Source organism: Columba livia, chromosome 3 (assembly GCF_036013475.1).
Source record: "Columba livia isolate bColLiv1 breed racing homer chromosome 3, bColLiv1.pat.W.v2, whole genome shotgun sequence".
NCBI classification, from domain to species: Eukaryota; Metazoa; Chordata; class Aves; order Columbiformes; family Columbidae; genus Columba; species Columba livia.
The window spans coordinates 101,687,108-101,709,021 of record NC_088604.1 but is presented as its reverse complement, the minus strand read 5'-3'; the positions used below and the strand labels follow the sequence as shown (position 1 = coordinate 101,709,021).

At 39.9% G+C, this 21,914-nt stretch overlaps 1 protein-coding gene across 3 annotated transcripts in view; it reads left to right on the top strand.

The window, feature by feature from the left end:
* The window catches only part of SUSD4 (sushi domain containing 4), a 77,994-nt gene extending 56,285 nt beyond the window's left edge, over nt 1–21,709 (top strand). For 2 of the 3 annotated variants that reach the window (XM_065058560.1, XM_065058559.1), the window contains exons 5-9: nt 1,063–1,251; nt 16,213–16,404; nt 16,845–16,989; nt 18,633–19,015; nt 20,652–21,709. In XM_065058560.1, coding sequence (XP_064914632.1) covers nt 1,063–1,251; nt 16,213–16,404; nt 16,845–16,989; nt 18,633–19,015; nt 20,652–20,851 — 1,109 coding nt within the window. In that variant the 3' untranslated portion in view covers nt 20,852–21,709. Of the gene's footprint in view, nt 1–1,062; nt 1,252–16,212; nt 16,405–16,844; nt 16,990–18,632; nt 19,016–20,649 lie in introns of all 3 variants that reach the window. The other variant, XM_065058561.1, reaches the window with a different exon arrangement.
* Nucleotides 21,710–21,914: the final 205 nt, after the last annotated feature.

The following is a 21,914-nucleotide window of genomic DNA, read 5'->3' as shown; positions in this document are numbered from 1 at the left end:
CTGTTTCTTTTAGATGCTGGGATCTTAAAATAAGTTCTCAGACTGATTTTAGTTTCCCCTTCAGGCTGAAAATTAGGAGAGTCCTGTGAACATCCTTCACAAATTCCTAGTAATAACAAGAGACCTATTTATGGATTGCCATAACGCAGATCCTATTAGTCTCATAGCTTTATAATATTGTTTTTCATTCCCTGATTACTAATCATCTTTCCTTCACACTGCTGCAAATTAAAAAATCAACAGTATTAAGTATTACCCAGAGGGTCATTTCTAAGACCATGAGGATTTCTTTTTTCCCTAGTACAAACTCTTATCTAAATACCAGCTCAAAACAGACTTGGAATATATGTGAATGACATGTTATGAAATCATGGCATCAATTTAATTCACTGCTCTTGCTTGCACCACATAGGGTTGGTGACCATTTAACTGTCACTGCTCAGTGCCATCCATGGTACAAATCCCTCAGAAGTAATTCCAGAAGTAGAATGTAGTCTCTGACTACATTTACAATTTCTGGTGATAACAGGTATCTTAACTTTTTCATAACCTAATCTGGGACCTCGTTCAGTGTTTATCATGGGACTGCTCATAGGAAGTCATGTCCCTTTTGACTTTCTTGAACTGGAATTTCAAAATCATTAATTCTGTCTTCAACTCTTTTACAGTTGTCACAGGAGCAGTTTTAATATTAAAGTTGTTTTGCATGCCTGTCAATTTTAAGAGGAGGAATATAACTCATGGTTTATATAAATGACAATCTTTACTTATTAAAGATTCTGCCTCAAAAAGAAATTGCCATCTGCTAAAGCAGTGACTGTTTGTGAAACAAAATGCTGAGAGTGAATTCCACGCTAGCAAAGTGTGTTGGCTAAACAACAAAAGTGTTTGAAACAGGATAATGAGATGTGTATCTGAGGGAGCTCATGCGGGCATACCATTCATGGTAGAAAAGATGAAAAGTATTGCACTCCTTGATTTAGGAATTATAACAAAGATGTGTTAAGATGTCTGAGACAAGCACCTTATAATAAAAGATACCTCCCTTTTCTTAATTTGCAGGTTGCCTGAGGCCATTGGTTCTTCCTCATAGTTACATTAACATATCTGAGTTCGAGTCCTCCTTCCCCGTAGGAACAGTGGTGTATTATCAGTGCTTTCCTGGATATAAACTAGAAGGGCCAGAGTTCCTTGAGTGCATGTATAACCTTATCTGGTCAGATAGCCCACCTAGGTGCCTTGATGTGGAAGGTAAATGTCTTATTGTTTGTTTTTCTTTCCATTTTGAAAAATCAGCATGCTCTGTATAATTTTAACTCAGGGCTATAAATACAGTTATGCTATATATAATGTTTCTGCAGGCCATGCAGACTGTATCTGGGTTTTGTTGTGTGCAACCTAGCGTGGCTCACTGCACCGTTAGCTCCTGGTGTTCTCTAACTCATGTTTGCTCTCTTGGTGTCCGATGTGCGAGAGGGGAAGCTCTTAACATTGATTTCTTTGCCCTCAAAATGTAAATTCTTTGCAGCTTTTCTAATTGAAATACTGAGGAAGTTATGGCATTCACATTTGTGTGCAGATGGTCAGAGTGCTACACGATGCTGCACGTTTGAATACTTGTTATCTCTTATAGTAGTTAACCTTAGGGAAGGATTTGCAACTAAAATGACTGAGCTAGTTTATTGATTAAGAACATAAAAAGCATTCAGTGTGAAACAGAGGTAAATCGTACTAAGCCAAAGGAATAATTTGTGACTGTCTGCAGTGCTGGAATGGAGGATATTGTAGTGCATTTGTATTTGCATCCTGTACATTTAAAACAAAGATACCAAATAGATTGCTCCATATACTGTCAAAACCTCGTTAACTGCCTTCCTCCATCTTCATACTGCATCTTGAATGAAACACCCTAGGAAGGCATCAGAATCCTCTGCATTTCATTCCCCTAAAAGGACTACATTTTGCTCTATTTCAAGCCTGTAAGGAAGCTATCTGTATGTAGAATTTAGCTAAAATCAATTATAGGAATTCATATGTGATGCTTATGTCACTGAGCTAAATGCTAAGCAGTCGGGAAGTGCAGAAATTTGCCAACAGCATCAACAATGTGATACATTGCACAGAAGTAATAAAATGATCCTTACTTTTAACTGACAATTCAAGTTCCAAAATTTCAAAAAGCCTTTGCAATTTTGGAATGACATAACAAGAGGATTTTTAAAAAATATTTGGCACACCATAACAGATTAATCCCAAATGAGCTCTGTGCATGACATTTTCAGAAGGTTGGTTTGTTGTTGTTCATAGCATGGAAAATACATTAAAAAATCAGAAGGGCCCTGTTAGACTTAATCCAGACACTGTAACTGTTTTGATAAAATTGACAATTTGCCTGTTAGGAAGATAAGAGCATTAAAATACAGAAGTTCAAGTGTATGAACCAGGAAAAGTTGTGTCTTACTCTCTCTTTACACAAGTGAGCATTCCAGCTCCTGTGAAATTCCCAAGAAAACTCATGTGCTCATTGTTTATTGCTTGTATTATAAAGTCATGGAGAGGCTCTTTTTTCTTGATAAATTAAAGCATGAGATCAGAACTGCTGCCCTGACAGTTCTACATTTTAGATAACACATCAGAAGTTATCAGCCCCAATGAACAACAATGATCTGTGATGGGAGGGGGTCAGTGTGTGTCAGCCGCTAGGTCAAGGCCGTCTGGGAGGCCTCCTGAGTCTTGGTTTAGATGCATCCTCCCTTTTAATCACTTTCTTAATCACTTTCTCTCTTTAAATGTTAAAACTTTCTGTGGTGATTTCATGTTGGCATCCCATCTGTTCACGTGTTCAGTGAACTACAGAAGACCAAAGTCTGGAGGATGTCGTGGTTTAACCTGAGCTAGCAATATAACCACAATAGCTGCTCGTTCACCCCATCCTCCACCACTCCCTCCCCCTGAGCAGGGGAGAGAATCAAAAGGGAGGGGAGAAACTTGGATTGAGATAAACATAGTTTAATAGACTAACAAAATACTAATACACTACTAGTAAATATATATATATATAATAGAAATAAAAGATACTCAAGGCAATTCCTCATGAACTCTGTCCACAACTGAGCAGCCAGTCCCAGCAAGCCACACCTCGTCCGAACTACCGATCCCAGAGAGAGAAGAGGAAAAAGGCAGAAAGGCTCAGAGGCCTCTGCAAAACGGCAAAAGCCGGACTAAACGTCCCACACCAAAAACTCCCCCAACTTTGACAAAAAAAGAGCAAGAAAGCAGAAGAGCAAAATCAGAAGATCCCATCTCCCAACTCTCCTTAAATAATTAGCATGATACTAATGGGATACTCTTATTGATCAGTCTGGATGTCAGTCAAGCTCTGTCCCATCCATGCCCCCCTTCCTCACTGTTTCACACCTGTGGGCAGAGCGCTCAGATTGTCCTTGGCTTTCAGACCAGAGCAATTAAAAACATTAACTCTGTGCTCGGGTGTTATCTGCTTGTTCTCAAACTAAGTCCAAATAATGAGCACGCTAGCTATGAAAAATAAAGGTTTCTAACTGCACGAAGAAAATTAACCAATTTTCAGTCAAACCGGCACAAGGATAACACTTGCAAGAGCAGGTTCTCTTCCACTTTGGAGCTCTACCTGCTTCTGTTGTGGCAGAAGAGGCAGCAGCATCGCTAAAAGGTCACCCCTGGCAGCCTCCCTTGTGAACTCTTTTGTAGGAATGCTTCAGCTGGCATGCAGAGAACTTCAAAATGAAATCCAGATAGGGTGAATCAACTTGGGATGCCCTCATTTCAAAGCGTTTGTTCAAGTGATTTATGCAAGGAGTGCCAGACTCCAGGAATCCTGTTGCAATCCACTACTCTCAATTAGTAAACTAAACTCCCTCCCTGCGTATTTTTTATTCTGCACCTTGCATGCCAATGTCAAGCTCATGTTTCAGCATTCCTTTCACATGTGAGATATAAAGTCACCAAGCAGTATTTTTCACAGAGGAAATCTGCAAATAACAAATTAATTCAATTTATTTATTTCCATGATCAATTCAAAATTTATTCTAATGACATTTCCTGCTCAGTATTTTAGTACAGTAATGATTAAGAGCAAATGGTTGTTTTGAAGCCATCACAAATCATTTTAGAGCTTTTACTCTGCCGTAAGCTGCTCACAGCTTTCTTGTTTTGATATATGTTTTTCTTGAAGCCTTCACAGCAAGAGTTCCTTAAATGTGTGTGTAATCACATAAATACTATATGTCAATCGTGTGAATGTTTTCCCTCTTTGTTAGGCCAAATAAATTCTGAATGAAGGGTTTGTAGCTCCATGTAAATAGTTACATTAGAGGCCACACAGCCCCCATCCCACAGCATGATTTCTAATGCTCAGGCCAGTCTTACTGTCAGTATTGCCAAGCACAGAGCTTCCACCAGCCCTTGTGAGATGCTGATTTTTGCTGACAGGGAATAAGATTTTTCTGATAATTAAAATCACTGTTGCTTTATTCACAGCAGTGCACAAAAATTGTGTTACCTGGTATTGAAGTGCAGCCAACACCGCAGCGCTTTGCAGCGGCTTCTCAGAAACAGCTGTTTGCATCTGCTCAGGGATGTAGCTGTAGCTCAGGCAAATAAGGATGCCTCTAGCTCAGACTGCCAAGTATTTACTGGTATGAAATCCTCTTCTTAAATGCTTGAACATTTGCCAAATTTAAAACATTCAGATTGATTTTTGAGCGTCTGTCTGAAGCTGAATCATTTGGGAAGCTTCAGTTGCAATTGTTGAGCTGCATCTAAGAATGAAGGTAGAAGAAACTGTGTTGTTTTACCAGCATTAGAAAATTTTACAGTCATTTAGAGGATAAGATAACGCATTTTAATACTAAATTTTCTTCTCCTTTAATTCCTTGGTTAACATCTTGAAGTTTTTTAATATCCTTTTTTTCTAGCGGAATTCCATAATTCTGCAAACGTTTTTTTTTAATTTCTACTGAAACTTGTTAGACACTTCAAGGATCTAAGGAAAATGTTAATTTACTTATTTATATGATTTTTAACTTACCAATTTGGGGTTAATCATTCACCTCTAGAAATTAATGTGAGGTAGTGATCGCCTTCTGTAAAATCAGATATGCGAAAGATAGGGGGGGCAGAACTTAAATTGAAGATTACTACATGGGTATAAACATTAGTTGGAAAATTGGATGGCTTCCAGAAACATTGGAGGAGAGCAAACACTAGAAAACATGCTGGTATGGAACTCTGTGGAATGAAACGTAAAAACTACAGATTATTTATGATATGATACTTTAAGGTGAATAAAACCCACAGGATTTGGAGAAATTAAAAAAGAAAAAAATAAAAGTCTTGCCATTAGTACTTTGGGAACGTGATCTGCGTATGATTACACACCTTCCCATCTGGGCTCTGCATTTTAATCTTTCATGCCCTTCAGAACATTTCCCAGAAGATGTTAATGAACAGTTCTTATGAAGAACGGTGGGGGGGAAAGCAGACAGAGAGAGGAAAGGCTGAGAGAATTTGATCATTGTGCTAATACTAGAAGATAAAGCAGTTTCATGGATAGTGTAATTAGGAATTCCTGGATTTGTGTTTAAGAGTAAAAGGGAAAACAGGTTGATGGAACTTGCAAGCAACAGACACAATCCTGTTATCTGGAATGTCTGGTTTCAGCATCATCCCAGCTGACCACAAAAGCCCATCCTGCAGGAAATCAGATACATTACAATATCAAAACTTCATTCTACATGCTAGAATCAACAGACTCTCTAGCTGAGGTTAGGCTTGAAAGAATGTTAAATAGATAATACTTCAAATTTTTGTGGGTAGATACAAAATAAAAATGAAACAAACATGAGGACTAGAAGTCAAAAGGGAGATTGGGTAAGCAGAAGAGAAGAAAAACATAGAGGAAAACTGAAGGTATTTCAGAACTATGGTATATAAAACCAGCTCCTTGTGGGGGGACATGAAAAGATGTAACACTTATCTGATTACAGAAGGGATCCTGAAAGTTATAGAAGCTATGAAAGAAATATAGGAGAAGGAAGCGTTTAAGAAAATTGCACAACAAACCAGAAGAAGTGCAAGGCAAATCCCACCTAGAGCACCAGGAAATTTCTGAAGAACAAGAGAGGGTTAGTCAAATGAGAATTAAAACCAGCAAAGTATGCTAAAAATAAAAAAATATTCTGGAAGGACAGGCAACAATACAGGACTGCTTTAAAATTATTCTGTTCATAAAGCTGAGGATAGACACTTATAAGGAGGGTGTGATATTTCTGACATAGAACTTAGAAAGTAAAGAGTGTGAAAGAGCACTGCAGGAGGGTGATATTACACATGAAATGCCATACCCATGGCAATGTTTCAAAACAAATTAGCTTAAACGTTTTAACCAACTACATGCAGGATACTGTGAAGGAAAGCTTCAAAAATCTTCATTTTATATAACAATTTCTAACGCCATAAACAGTGATTGACACCAAGCTATACATCTGATAAGCCGTGCCCTTAAAATACTTTATATTCTTGATGGAACATACACCAATACACTGAGAAAAAAGATACAAGTCAGCCTGTCATCAGTTTATGTTCAGGCCTCAGAATAAAGTAAGCAATCGTAAGCTTGAGATATTGTACTTTGGTATGAATGGATTTCTCTCTGTGTTTCTTTGTTGACATTGAGAAGGCTTTAGATAAATTCCAACATGACAGACTGATGCGTATCCTCAGGGAAGATAATGTTGATGCAGCAGATCTCCAACAGATGAAAATCCTGTAGAGAGCAGAGGGCAGCAATACAAGCCAGTTGTGAAACATTGTAGTATTAAGAAATTAAGACAGGTAGATACCAGGATTCTGTTCTATGTTTACACCTACTCAGCTTGCAGGCAGGAGGGAGAATAAATATTGCTCAACTGCCAAAGAGGTCATCCAAGTTAACTGAGTTAATGTTAACATAAGACACATTGATGGCCTTGGTTTTAACAGCTGTGACTAGAGTGGCGCTTCAGAATATATTCACTGCCTACAGCAATACTTCTTGCAACTCAGGAATGACAACCGGCAATAAATGCTCAAACAGCAGCAGCCAGCAATATTTTTAGGCACCTTTACTTGGGCAACACCTCAACAGTGGTGACACCTTTAAGCTGATGGCCAAAGGATGAAATTGGCTGAAAGTCTTTCACCCTCAGGGGTGACTGAGTCAAAGAAAACAAGTGTGATGAAGAAGGTTTAAAGGTTAGTTTTCTTAAAAAAAAACCTCAATAACTCTATGTGTTTCTGCACACTGTAGACAGTTAATTCATTCATCACCAGAGACTGCAGAAATTATACATGTCAGGCCACTCTCTGTGAGTGTGGAAGTTGAACACTTCAAGGAGCTGCTCATAGGTGACTTGGAATGTTGGAGGTTTTGTGCTGAAATTCATCTGTACACCTTTACCCACAGGCATGGAAAAGAACTGAATTCAGAAAGAGCGCAGTGACATGAAATACTAGGCAGATAAGTCATATTCTTCTGTGGACATACTGCTTAATACAATCTCTTAGCTCCAGCAAGCGTGTTGCAAAGTGGAATGGAAAGAAAACCAGACCACGTTTCAAGACAGAATGATACACAGCCGTGGATATTTTACAGCTCTTTTTATGGAGGTTTAGAGAACAGTCTCCAAGTTGAAGACATCGTTTGAGGAAGATAAATACTATTGTATTTCTAAGTAACTGCTCCTCTTCTGCATTGCAGAAATCTTCTTTGATCTTGGCTGTGATTGTAATAGATGCCTTCTCCACTGTTCCTAGTTTTTCAAGAAAGCAACAGAACGACAACTTGTAATCTGTTTCTTTTATGTCTTCTGTTTCTGCTTGATGCACAGAACTGTTGGCAGTAAATCACTGTTTTACACCTGCTCTATCACCTGTGCACCTTTCAGAAACTCCTTAGCATTTCCAGAATCAGCCAGACATCCCAAGTTTTTTATGGAGCCATAATTTCTGCCCTGAAGTTCCACACTAGCTGCCAGATGCATGTGGTATTTTATTCACGGCGCTTTAAATATGCTAATGATTAGGTGGGGGAAAGCAGACAAAATTTCTCCCTGAAGGCTGCTTTATAATATTAATCTTTAACTGTATGTGGCAGGGTTCCTTGGGAAGGAAAGGCACACTGCATTGTGTACCTTGAAATTAAGTACCTTTGTGCTTTACGGACACATTCATTAGAAGTGGCAGCACAGTACAATCATGGAACATCTTCCAGAAATGGAGGGAAATGTAGCTACAGTCTCTATGCATTAGGAAGCCTACTTGCTGTGTAGGTTTGTTCACTTCCAGAAATAAAAGATTATATTTAAAGGGTGGCATTTTTACCAATTAGTGTAGGCAGGCACTTGATAACTAAACATAAATAACAGAAATGGATACTCTTCAACACCTCCCTAGTCTTGAGAGCTGGCTTGTGGTATTACAGTGCTCACATAACTTGCTGGTTTTCATCCCCATTGTTTTTTTCCTAGGAGCGCTCCTTTGAGAATGTGGTCTCATGCTCTTCCTTCCCAAGTGGTAGAGTTTGATTTCCTTGGCCTTCAGCTAAACCCTGGAATAGAGTTTGTCTATGCCAGCAGGTCCAGCTGGATTTGGCATTCCTCCTCTCTGTCAATCCCTGATGACTGGTATAGGTGACACCACACAGGCTCAAGGGATTCTTGTTTATAAGCAAAGACGAAGAGGCTATTAAAGAAAGAGGGATTAAAATAACATAAAAACACTGATCTGCCCCGCTCACGGTGAGCACTGGCTTCTTGAGACATCTCTGTCAGGTGCTTTTATCTGCCTGGTTTTCTAAGCCACCTTCCCAGCAGCTTTCTCTCTCCTTCCTCCACTTCCCTTCATCTTCTAAGCACTTCGACCTTTTCCAGGTCTGGGGTTATCATGTGTTGCTTGTCAAATACCCAAGCCTTGAATTATTTTGAAGCTCTCTGATTCTTTCCTGTTAGGTGTCTCTGCAGTCCCCAGTGTCTGCTTCTCAAAGTCCTAAAAAGACCATTATTGATCATAAAGTCAACCACTCATGAGAAAAGGAAGAAAAAAACCCTAAAAGCAGATGCTGAAGAAAGCTTAAATGGTCTGCTGTAAACGAGACCACAGTGCTCCAAGGACTCCCATGAGAATAACGAGTGTAAATATTTCCTTAAAGATAATTATGGGCCTCTTGATAAAACACTCTCTATTGCTGCAAGCTTGTCATTTTTTTGTAGTTTAAATGAAAATTGCACTTTTAAACTTACAAGTTATAGAAGAAAGTTCACTTGGGGTGTGTTTCATCCTGTGTCTGTTGTGAAATGCATTTGAAATGGAAGACTCTGGCATTAAGATCGATGCTTCACAGGTTGCTGTGCTGGGAACAGCAGGATTATTGAGGATGAGTGTGAATTTGGTGTGATGCTCCTCCAGGAGCTCAGCTGAATGGAACTGCAAAACAGGCTCCGTAATTTGTAACTCCAGTAACGAGGAAGCTCTGTGTACAATAAGTAATTGTAAATCACCTTCTGTTTCCATTTAGGAATCAGCTAATGTTAAACTATTATTAAAATAAGCTCGAAACTAGTTTTATAACGTTTCATTTAGGTTCATACAGCTGGCGTCAGTGATAGCAATTTACAGCAAGATGGTGTTTGTCAAAGCTAGACCAGAGAAGCAGCTCTTAATTAAAAACCTAATTTTTCCATTCATTTCACACTTCATAGAAGGTGGAAAGTGCTTCTCACTGTGCACACATTGAAAGGCCAACCTCGCTATTGTAGCTACTACAGAATTACCCAGGGGTGGTCATCGAGGGATTGACCAAGCAGCTTCTGGGGTATATTCCTTGCTGCTTGAACACTGACTTGCTGAATGGTCAAGAAGAATTTGCTTAACCATTAGGTGTCTTTTCAGAGCAAAACACATAAGTGGCCTTGTGAAGGTTTAAGTAATCGAGAAAGGTTAAAATTGGAAAGAATTTGGAAATTATTGGCTAAGAATACAGTATTTTAAATAATTCTTGCTGTAGGTTTTCAAGAAATAAATTTGCTGGCAACTTCAGAGCTCAAAATAAGCATCTTGTATCTTTGTTACTTTAAGCTATGTTTACCATCACGCTTAATAGGAGCTGCTCTGTATATTAGTTCTCACTTAGTTGTTTCCACTAATCTTTCTAGTCTGGTATTACTATGGGTGCTGTTGTTTTGCTGTGGGAATAAGTAATTAGAAAAGTTCCTCAAAGCCTGTCTTCACTTTCAAAACACACATCCGATGACCTCAACGTTTTTCTCACTTGTTCCAGTACAGCTATAATAAGCACTATGTCTCTCTTCACAATGCCAGCACCATTTGTTATAGGAATGTATCTTTAGGATATTGTTAAGCTGATGTTCACAGTAAATGAAAAGTTACTTTAGTAATGCTTCCTGTGCTGCTTACATTTCTGAAGAGCATCATTAAAAATAAAGTCTCGTTAAGCAGCTGTTCTAGACAGAAATGTTTTGACAGGACTTATTTTAAAGCAAGTGGGTTTGCTACTTCCTTCCTTTAAAAAACCTCTCCATTTCTTCTTCAAGCTCTCAACTAGTTATGAGTGGTTGAGTCCAACAGTTTTTCCTCTATCCTACTTACAATATTGGACAATTTAATGGGAATTTTTGTTTTGCAATTTTAGAATTAAAATCCTTCAAAAAATATTACTATAAATTGAAATCTAATAATAAAAAAAATGATTTTGATTAATATTTAAAATGCAGAAGTAATTTCCTTTGCCTCCTCTTCTTCCTGTTGGCCATCCACTTCTCTTTCCCCCAAGAATTTTCCTATTTGATATTGCACTAGAAATACCAATTTTTGTCTATGAGTTTTTGTCTTGAGATATTTTGATTAATAAATAAATTTGTAAATTCTCTAAACAGTATATAGAGTTTAAAAATCCACAACTAACAGCTACTGTTTTTGAATACCACTAATTTGTTTTCTTTTTGTTTGCTGTTTTTCACAAACTCATAACTATTAGGAAACATTTTCCTTTGTGAAAGGTGCTGATACCAGTGTTCCATCAACTGAATATAGGATACAGGCATTACATTCCCCTCCATACTGACTATCTTATAATGTGTTGTTATGTATACATGAGAGGACAAGGATGTTGAAATTAGCTCTCTACTGTGTGTACAAGTGTGATTCATGTGCTGGTAACAGCTGTGGAAATGGCCAGATCTGACAGGTGAAATGGACAGAAATTGTTGAGGTATATGAGAGAAAGGCTTCTTGGTTGAGTATTTATGTTATTCTGAAGGTCTGAAGGGTGATGACACTGAAGTAACCAAGGAACCAAGTCGTCTTAGCACAGTCTTCATAAAGAAGCAGTACCCAAGCATGTGTTTATATGAAGGCAGTATCTGGAAAAGGATCCATACTGAGGCCTCAGACTCCAGCTGGTAAAGTCTCAGGTGGGGACCAGGCCACCCTGGATGGGAAGAGTCAGACTTGCTGGGACACATACTGCTGCATTCTCATGGAGAATCAATGGCAGTAGCCAGGTGACAGGTGTCCAGACCTCTGCTGTTCATTGGTATGTACAAGAACAAATGGGGGTCAGGAGAAGCTCTTGTTCTCTTCCAGTTTGTGCAGGAACCAATGGGCCCACCTCTCTGATTGCTGTCTAGCAAGATACACAAGCATTTTCCCCCCACATTGGAACTGGCAAGTTTTTATCTGTGTCTTTCTCATCAAGTTTCATCTTAATCTTTTCTCAATCTTTGCATAATAAGCAGGCATTCATGGTGTGTTTGGATGAAGCGTTATTTTCTATTGGGTGTAAACGTCGCTAACTCTGTCCATCCCTGTGTCAAGCAGAAAATGTCTGGTTTTGCACTGGATTTATCTACTAACCCAGCTAGATGAACAACTAATGTCCTGAATGAAAGGCAGATTAGTAGCTAGAGAGAAAAATCTACTATTCAAAAAATCGAAAGTAGAAAATAAGCTTCCTGCTTATTCCTACCCCCTTTTTATAATAGAACATATTTCAAGACATTTTTGCTTTTATTTTTTGGCTCATGTGTAAAAGCTGGGCAAAACCTGAACGATTTACCTCCCACCTACTTTGACAAAAGACTAAACCAACTAGTAATTGAACTGACTAGCTAAAAAGAAGGTTTTAAGCACTGTAAATATCTGTAACTCCACTGTTATCTCTCTACCAGTCGCTTTTAAAAAGTGATGTGACATCTTTATTCTGTGCCATCAATGTTAACTGAGAATATCCTAATGCCAGAAAACCTTCCCTCCCTCCTACAGTTCCAGTGTGAACAGTGCAGAATTACTGTGACATCCTCTGGGCAGCATTTAAAAAGCTTCTTGACCATAATGAGTAGGAAAAATTACTGGGTGAACCCCATTTATTCCTCCAGTGTCTGGGCATTAGGTGCCCGCAGCCAGTGTCACCCTTGCTGTGACCCTGGTCCAAGGGATGCAGCTGTTGCACTGCGGAGGCTGCAATGAAGGGAGCACATGGTGGGGCAGACCTGCCTTTGCCACTGATCCAAGCCAGTATGGGACACTGTTTGTAATAAAAGACTCAACTCCCCAGGTTTTAAGCTCTTCCTAAGAAGACTAAATTTGCATTAAAATTGGAGCAGAAAGCCCATAGCTCCTCTCAGAGGAGAGCCAGCAGCTCCAGCAGCTCCTAAGAGTAGGCAGGGAGGTCCATCAAATCCATCAGGAATCCCTCCAACTTCCTGGAGTAACAGGCATCTTGAGCATCCCAGAAGGGATCTGTTTGCCATATAAACACACTTTTTCTTTCTTTTCGATTAATGATTCAGCTTTTCAGATGAGAATTCTGCCCTGTAATGTTCTTGTAAATCCCCTTACAGTCTGGGGCCAATCGCTCTACAAAGACAGATTCAGACACCCAGGATCACGTGCTGCAGAACCATCAGTAGACACTGCCTGAATTATGTCGATCCCTCTGACAAGCTCCAAAGCTAAGGACACACACGTGGGCTTTTAATATTGGTTGTCAGAAGATAATACTAAATTATCCATTCTGGATGTTGTAATTAGTGCACTAAAGTCTCAGAAGCCTTATAAAGTGAAGATGCTGAAAGCTGTTGGTAGTAAAGATTTGGTGTCATATTTAAGAACAACACCTAGGGCATTTTTAGGTTGTAAGAACTTCCTGAAGTAGAATTCACTTGTTTCTATGATTATTTACCATTCATACTGCTGTGAGCTTTGACAGTTAAAATGCACTTGTCAGACACACTTTTATTTTAATCAGCTTGTGGCTACTTTCGTTCTCTGAGTTTGATGCATTTGCCTGAAGTCCATGGCCCGTAATTTCCAAATACAATTAGGGTTGATCACTGGGAATGCTAGAATTTTAACTTTCCTAGAAAATTTCAGTGGGCTTAGGTTTTCCTCCGTGTTTGATCTGGCACATTCCTTTAACCTGTGGGACCAGTACCGTAAAGTGGTATTCAGCATAAATAAGGGATCTGACCCTGTAAAATTACTAGTTCTGCACTAAAAAATCTTCCGTCTTTGGGAGCCAGGAGTGTTCAGTGGTCCTCCAGACTTTAATAATCTTGCTTTTCTATGATCAAAACTAAGGCCATTTAATGACTGTCCGTCCACTGATTTCAAAGGATCTTGGGCAGGGTGACCATGGGAATGGAGTAAGTTGATAAAGGGATGCAGGGGGTACAACTAACTGCTCAAAGCAAATTCATTTTTGGTTGTTTGTGATGTATCTCATTTGACTTGATTTGGAAAAAGAGGCTCTGAACCTCAGCATTATTGATTGTACATGGCGGCCAGTTTGCCCATGATAATGTTGGGAAATTCTGAAACTGGATGAACATAAAGTTTTCAGACCTGCTCCATTGCATCTGCTAATTTTAAGTGTGTTGAATTCAAGAGCTGTTGGCACGTACAACTGCTTAAAACTCGACTGCAGTTCATGATGACTGCTTGGCAGTCCATTAAATAAATGTTTGCAGAAGTTTCCAGGCAGCACCAATCACATGAGCATTTCCCTTGAAATATGGCAGGTGTCAGTGGAAGGGCTCGCACTCCTTTTTAGCACCGGAGACATATTCTACACAAAGAGTGATGCTCTTGTTGTCAGGTTTTATAAAATAGCTCTCTATTTGTAAATAGACTGACGGTTCCGTACCTGGGTTGTCCGCAGAGTGTAGTTTTCAATCTGCCTGGAAATGTGTCATTCCTGATCTGACCCACATTGCTGGGACACCAACTTTGAGGCTTTTTTTATTCAGCAGTCTGCTTTGGTTCTTAATGGCATTAAGAGGTGAGGGACGAGGCATCACATACACTGCTGGAGAGGAAAGTCTGTTTCTCTGAGTGTTGCTCTTTGTGATGAGTTGTGCTCTACTTGTTCATTGCTAGAAAGGTCCTGGGCATCCACACATCTCTTGCAGCCTGCTGTAGCTTGGCAAAACTCAGTTGCAAAGAAGCTCAAACTTTCTTCTCATGCTCTAAGTGTATAGAATAAAAACATACCAAGTTTCCTTATGGCAGGCCAGAATCATTGCTTTCACTGATCATTTTCTTTTAATATAAGACTAATCCCTGATAGGGACAACAGGTGCTTTTCTACTATTTCAGTCTGACACCTTTGCCCTAGTCTTAAGAAAATTGTTTTCAATCTTGAGTTGACTAACCAGTAAAGCATTCCTTTTTCTTGTGGCCCCACAGACTTTGGAAAGTATGCAGAGTATTGAGGATGTGAATTTTTATGTGAATTACTTGCTCTGATTTCAAGTTATTATTAAGCCTTGCCAGTGAAAATGCAAACAAAGTCATGTCTCCAGGGGATGGGGAATAGACATTGGTACACATTGTAATCAGCCTCTCTTGAAGATTCATTTAATATCTTGTGTATTTTTTTTTTATAAAATGCATTATTCATGTAACAAGATTCACAGAGAGAAGCAGCTGAATTGTAATTTCTGGGAAGATTCTTCTTCCGAAAGATGGCATTTTCATTATTTAAATCAATGCAGTAGGTCTTGCCTGCATGAGGCAGGCAGGAGGCAAAGGGAACAGCCTGTAGATGGGGCACTGAGCCAGTTAGTTCCTGCCTCTGAAGGGAAATAAAACAAGTCATCCAGTAATTTAAGCCCTTTTTGGGTCAGTATGTAGCCATTTGAGACATTATTACACTTTGTAGGGCTTTTTTTCCTCTGCGTTAGGAGCACTTAAGAAAATATTTATCAACTAACACTTAGTGGAAAAGTTTCCTCTCTTATAAAAATACTGGTTGCGAGCTGCTTTCCCGCTGCTGTTTCCTAGAGAGTACTCCCTCGACTCTCCATTGAGTTCGTCTGCTGAGACGTTTCTTATCGTTTCAGGGCCTACAATTAAAGTTCCACATGTTTATATTGCAATTCTGTCTTATTTACATAACCTTATGTAAACCGCTGTACTTAATTAACACAGGCTCAGCCTCAGTTCAGTTTAAGACCTCACTCCACCAGCAATCCCGCCGAGATCTGTAGGGCTGCTCAGAGATAACAAAACACAACTAGTGCTGGTAGAGTCTGAGCCCAGCTTAAAAATTCTACAGTGGTACAGACTGTAAGTGCTTAAGCGACATTGTGCATTGTGTTGATGACAAGCTAATTTTTAAGAGTGACTATTTAGATATTTAATTAATGCATATAACAATGTAATTATGTTAATGAAACAAAAAATGGGATGTTTCAGGTGAATTTGAGATGCTTCATAAGGATAGGGATTGTCCTTATTTTGACTGTCCCTCTCCATCCCCATATAGGCATATGTTTCCCCTTTTATTTTCCTCTCGCCTTCCCCCAGAAGTTGGGAATCTTCCCAGATCCCATCTCCCAGGCCTTTAAACAAGGAGGTGACAGCAGAGCTTGCTGGTGTCGGTGAGAGCTGAAAATCACCCAGCCCAACACGTGTTGCCCCCCTGGAGGTGTGTACATACATCCGCTGGTGATCTCCCAGCAGCGGTCTGGTACCGCTGAGATGAACCCCAAAACTGCCGTGACCCCGAAAGGGAGCTTGAAGCGTGCCCTGTGTATTTTGACACACTGAAGCTACCCGGCAGTGAGGTGCTGGCGTTAATGTCTTTCTCCTTTTCTCTTTGTTTCCTTGCCCAAGTTTGTCCACTACCTCCAATGGTGAGTCATGGAGACTACATCTGCCACCCGCGGCCTTGCGAGCGCTACAACCACGGGACGGTGGTGGAGTTCTACTGTGATCCTGGTTACACCCTCACCAACGACTACAAGTACATCACCTGCCAGTATGGAGAGTGGTTCCCCTCCTACCAAGTATACTGTGTCAAAACAGGTAAGGGAACAGCAATGGCATTATTTCCACCCTTTTTTTTAGACCAAATTTGTTGGTCTGTAATGCCTGGCGAACTTCATCTGTTTTAGGGTTAAGTGATGAACATTGATTTTAAGATGTTATTAAATACAGTATATTTTTATTTCCAAGACTCTGAATGATCCTAAACCATTTCAATTGTAAGCTCCTCAAATGTATTTTCTAACATCTTCTAGATATTTTTATATGTATTAAAGCTAAATTCATGATTGCTTGTATTAAAAAAGTCAAGGAGAAAAAGCAAGCTTAATGTTAAGGTTGCTTTTTATATCTGGGATTGGGTTCATGTGTTTTTATAAAACACGCATATAAAAGATCTCCTTCTGAGTATTGTGAAGTATTAATACAAAATAGTAACAGTAATAATCAAGCACAACTCTTGTATTGCCTTTTTGTTACAGAACAAACCTGGCCAAATACACAGGAGACTCTCCTGACTACATGGAAAATAGTGGCATTTACTGCTACCAGCGTTTTATTAGTATTGCTACTGGTTATTTTAGCCAGGATGTTCCAGACCAAATTTAAGACACATTTCCTTCCAAGGTTTGTACTCTTTTTTTTTAAATTTATTTTTTCTAAAAAAAATGGAGGGCATTGACTCAGTTTTTACAGTCAGCACTCCTTACTGAGGAGACAGAGCAGCTCACGAGCCTTGCAGATACCTTCTTCTGCACTGAGCAGAAGCCTCTGAGCCCCCAGTGTGGAAGGGCACCCACAAAAACCCACAGTAGTCCATTCTGCAACTAAGATAAAAGGCAAAGTTTGCCAGATTCACTTTAGGAATAATTACAGCTCTACTACTGAAAATTGCTGCTTCTGCATGTAAAAATAGCTGGCAATATTTTTAAATACTCATTTTCAGGTGCTGGGGGAATTAATTTTTTAACTACTGTAGACTTAGTAATGTAAGTTTTAAGAGTGAGTTTCTTTTTCTCTACGGACAAATTTATATTAAAAGTTTGCTTTCCCTTCATGAGTATTATTTTCATCACAATTCATAAATATCTCCTACATCTTCCTTTATTTCCATAAAATATGGTGCAGCTCTGAGCATTTGTCATTGATAATCACAGCACTCCTCATGAGACAGTTAGGTGGGTATTATTATTATCTTACAACTGGAAAAACAAAGGCAGGCATGCAGAATTTTAGGCAAAGTTACTACTATATCTGAGTTTAGACTTGTTTCTGGTTTTCAGTGTGCTCGGTTTGCTATGGATCTTTACTGTGTGACTCCTTCTCTGCTGCACTTGGCATTTTCTTGTGTCTATTCTACCACATGCAGAAAACAGGGTTGAAAAAGCTGTATGTAACTAAATACATGCAGCAGAAAGGACTTGGTCATTTTAATGTTAAAGAAATGTGTACATAAAAGTATACAGACTATGTAAGTAATGTGTGAATTTATATGCACATATACAGTAAAGGAGGAGTAGTACACATATATGTATATAACTAGGAAGATCTTAAGGGTAACAGGTTGCACTGTGGATAGCTTTATAGCTTGTCTTATTGAAATGGCATTCTGTCCTCTCCTTTTCAGAGGTTTTCATGACCTACAGGTACCTGGGACCAATTCCTTCCTGCTAGGACTCTACTGTGATTTAACTGGCTACTAAACAGATACTTTAGGGTTTAACAGACCTTTCCAATATAATACAAAAGATTTGTTTTAAAAGGAACTGGCTTAGTCCTGGTTAAGGAAGCCCTCATCTTTTGAAAGTGAGACCTGAAGGAGGTCACCAAAGCCCTGTCATCCAGTAGTAGTAATTTCAGTGCCTGTTTACATGGGCTGTAGACACTTTTTTTCCCTAGCACACATCTTTCCAGGCATGCAGACACTTTTGACTGGTGAACTACATCTGTGATTTTATATCCATGATACTCACTGTGCACAGTACAGCAAACAGTGCTCCTAATCTCTTCCAAGCACCTGCTTTCTTTCCCCTCCCAAAACCATTCTTCATGTTACTGGTTTCATTTTTCCAATTGTAACAGATTCCACCTGTCAACCTGAACAGACTTTTGCAAACCCATGAAGCAAACATTTCTGTGAATGCTAATGACCCTGTAGCTTTATTTTGGATTATTAGGAAAGTGCTGTATTTACTTAAGTTCAATGGTGGCTCTGAGGTGCTTCTGACATGCTCCTGCTCTCTGTGGTAACTTGTCTGTGTTTGACATAGAGGCAACCAGGAGGGCTCCATGGGTGACCCTGACTTCGTGGTGGTGGATGGTGTTCCTGTCATGCTGCCTTCCTACGATGAAGCTGTAAGCAGCGGCTTGAATGCTCTGGCACCTGGATACTCCGCTACCACAGACCAGGGGCATATTTTGCCAACAGAAGATCAGAATCCTCCTGCTTACCCTGGTCCCCAGATTACAGACACGATGCCTAGCGAATGTGAGACCTGTGACAGTAGGTCAGGCTCCTCTGAACTGCTCCAAAGTTTGTACCCCTCCCCAGCGTGCCAAGCAGCAGTGCTTCCCGGTCCAGATCGAACTGATGTATCCCGTAGTGCTGGCGGGGAGGCTGCATCCACAAGTCCGCGGATCGATATTGCAGATGGTGAGTTTTGCATAGGTGCAATAGATGAGTCTGTAAACAGGAGCCATCATTTGTTTGCACTGTCAGAGCAGGAGTAAACCCAGCTGACCTGCTCCTGCTTTCTCCAATTTTTGTCCACATCTTAATTTGGACATTTTTTAAACCATACTACTCCATGGTCATAGAGCTTCATGTCTGAGATACGTCGTTGCTAGCTGTGGTACAAGGGATTTGACTGCCGGAGGGTGGGACAGGCCAGGTTTCTCTCCAGACCCCATAACAGCAGTGTCATCAACAGGGATGTCAGTAGCAAAGCTTGCCTATGTTGGTTTGTTCATCTGTTCCTCAGCTCCAACTCTCACAACTCCCTCACATACCATGGTGCTCACAGCAAAGAACAGGACTTTCTCCTTAAAACAGAAAGCAAATTACGTTTTCATACTTAGCCAAAATTAGCAGCCTTCATTAACAAACTCATAGTGTCTGTGCATACAGCAAACTGTTCGGTCCGAGGCATGTACGCATTAAGCCATGGACATGGGAGTCACAGAGTAAGGAGAACGTACCCACCGGACCACGTATGAGAAGGGAGAGTGCTATAGAATCAGTCATTAACAGTTTGAGTTGGAAGGCACCTTCAAAGGTCATCTAGTCCAACCTCCTGCAGTGAGCAGGGACATCTTCACCCAGATCAGGTTGCTCAGAGCCCCGTCCAGCCTGGCCTGGAATGTCTCCAGGGATGGGGCATCTACCACCTCTCTGGGCAACCGGGCCAGTGTTTCACCGCCCTCATTGTAAAAAATCTCTTCCTCATGTCTAGGAATCTCCCCTCCTTTAGTTTAAAACTATCACCCCTTCTCCTATCGCAACAGGCCCTGCTAAAAAGTCTGTCCCCATCTTTCTTGTAGGCCCCTTTTAAGCACTGGAAGTAATGAATCCAACACTTCTAGAAGACAAGTCCTAACAGCCCTTCTAAGCACTTGAATGCCAGGGATGGAAGGAGTGTATTTTTTTCATGTGCAGCCTGGAAAAGATCACCCAAACTCTCACCCAATATATTCTTGTCTGCATTTACATCAAACATGAGCATGCATTGATATCGTTTCACTGAGTTCTAATGGAGCTGTAGTGTACTGCTCAGTGCATTAAGGAACCTTGATAGCATTCCTTGGAGACACTGAAAAGGAGTGGCTCAGATCCTGCTCTCCACAGGCACTGGGAGTTGCTAGGCAAAACAATCTCCATGGGATTTATCGGTGGCAGAGCTGAAGCTCAGTGTCCTCAACTCAGTGTGGCTGAAGCTCTGGGTGGAGGAAGCCTTCCTGCTCCAGAGGGTTGGGGCTCACTTGTAACGGCATCACAAGGGGATGAGGACAGCTAGAAGGAGGAGGGAGAAATTACAATAATGCCACTAAAAGTCTCTGCATTCAGGTTTTTGTGGGCCTAACTTGTTTTAGAAGATCTGTGTGGTTTTGATATTAATAGGTTAGTTTTCATATTGGTGTTAGAGCGTGAGTCTAGAATTGGAGACACCATATGTCTTGTTCAGATTTCTGCACCATCAATTTCTGGTTTTGCAGAATTGCTAATATGCTCTGCAAAAGTGTAAAGGGAAGTTACAATCAGCAATCAATGCTATTTCTTTTTTCCCCTAGAGATTCCTTTGATGGAAGAAGACCCTTAGCCTGCACAGAGACATATCTTCGTTGCTTTGCATTATTGAGTGACATGAAACATGCGGATTTAGAGATAGAAAAGACTATCTGTGGATTTGGGGAGGGTATTTTCCTACTTATCAGTCTTTCACACGCTGATGTCACCAGATTGGGTGTACATCTTAATCCACAGCGGGGATAATAGCCTCAGCATTTGGAACAGCAGCAGTTTTATGAATGAATCCTGGGGATTTGATGAGAGCAGATGTAGAAAAAGAACTGTGGCTTTTTAGAAACGTATATCTGCATCGCAGAATGTCATGTGGTTCTGTAAGAAATACTATTGGATTTTGATACTAACTGCCTCACAAAAGCATGTCAAAGTGTGTATATTTGCTTATAAAGACTGCTTTAAATGATCTATGGACCTCTAGTTAATGAAGAATCCTTACAAGTTTTAAAAAAATACTACTACTGAAACAGAAAAATAGAAGAGGAAAGATCCTCTTTGGCTTTCCTATGTTAACCAGGAAGCTTTTGATTTAGTTGTTGGTGATTTTGTTTCAGACCATGTCTGCAGAAAATATAACAGAAATGATGGGATTCATATATACTTTGATGTATGATAGCAAATATATATAAATATATATATTTAAAAACTCTTACAGAGAAAGAAAATGAAAGACTCTCAGGTCACATAATGATCTGGAGATTTTTTTAAAGGTCAAGAAGAATTTATAGCATATACAATATTCAAGGTAAAGTATTGATATTTGTATTTATGCAAGACTTCTGTGACTACATTGCATTTGATAAATCCTGCTACAATATGAGAGATCTAGAAAATGTTAAAATTATTAAAAATGTGCTTAAGAAATGTTGAACTGCCAAGCTTCAACCTTTCTTAAGCTCTTACAAATACATATACTAGAGTAATCTACAGTCATAGCCCAGAGCACTGCCTTGTCCCTGTATGTTGTGGTAGTATTCTGAGCCATTATTGTAGAATACTTCTTAAAAAGATAATAAAGTTCAGTTTCAGTTCCTTTGATTTATTCAACTGTGTGTAGTTGGCCTTTTTTTCCCTTTCTCACTTGTTTCAACTGCTCTTGCCTGAAGGCTGAGATGGCAGCAGGACACCTGATCTGTAGCATTTTCAGCAGTCATTATCCGGCTCTGAAGGGACAGTTTTGGTGAAGCACAGCCCGGGAAATGGGTGCAGGAGTGGCACAGCTTCTACGGATCCTGCTCTTGGGTTTTGTCTC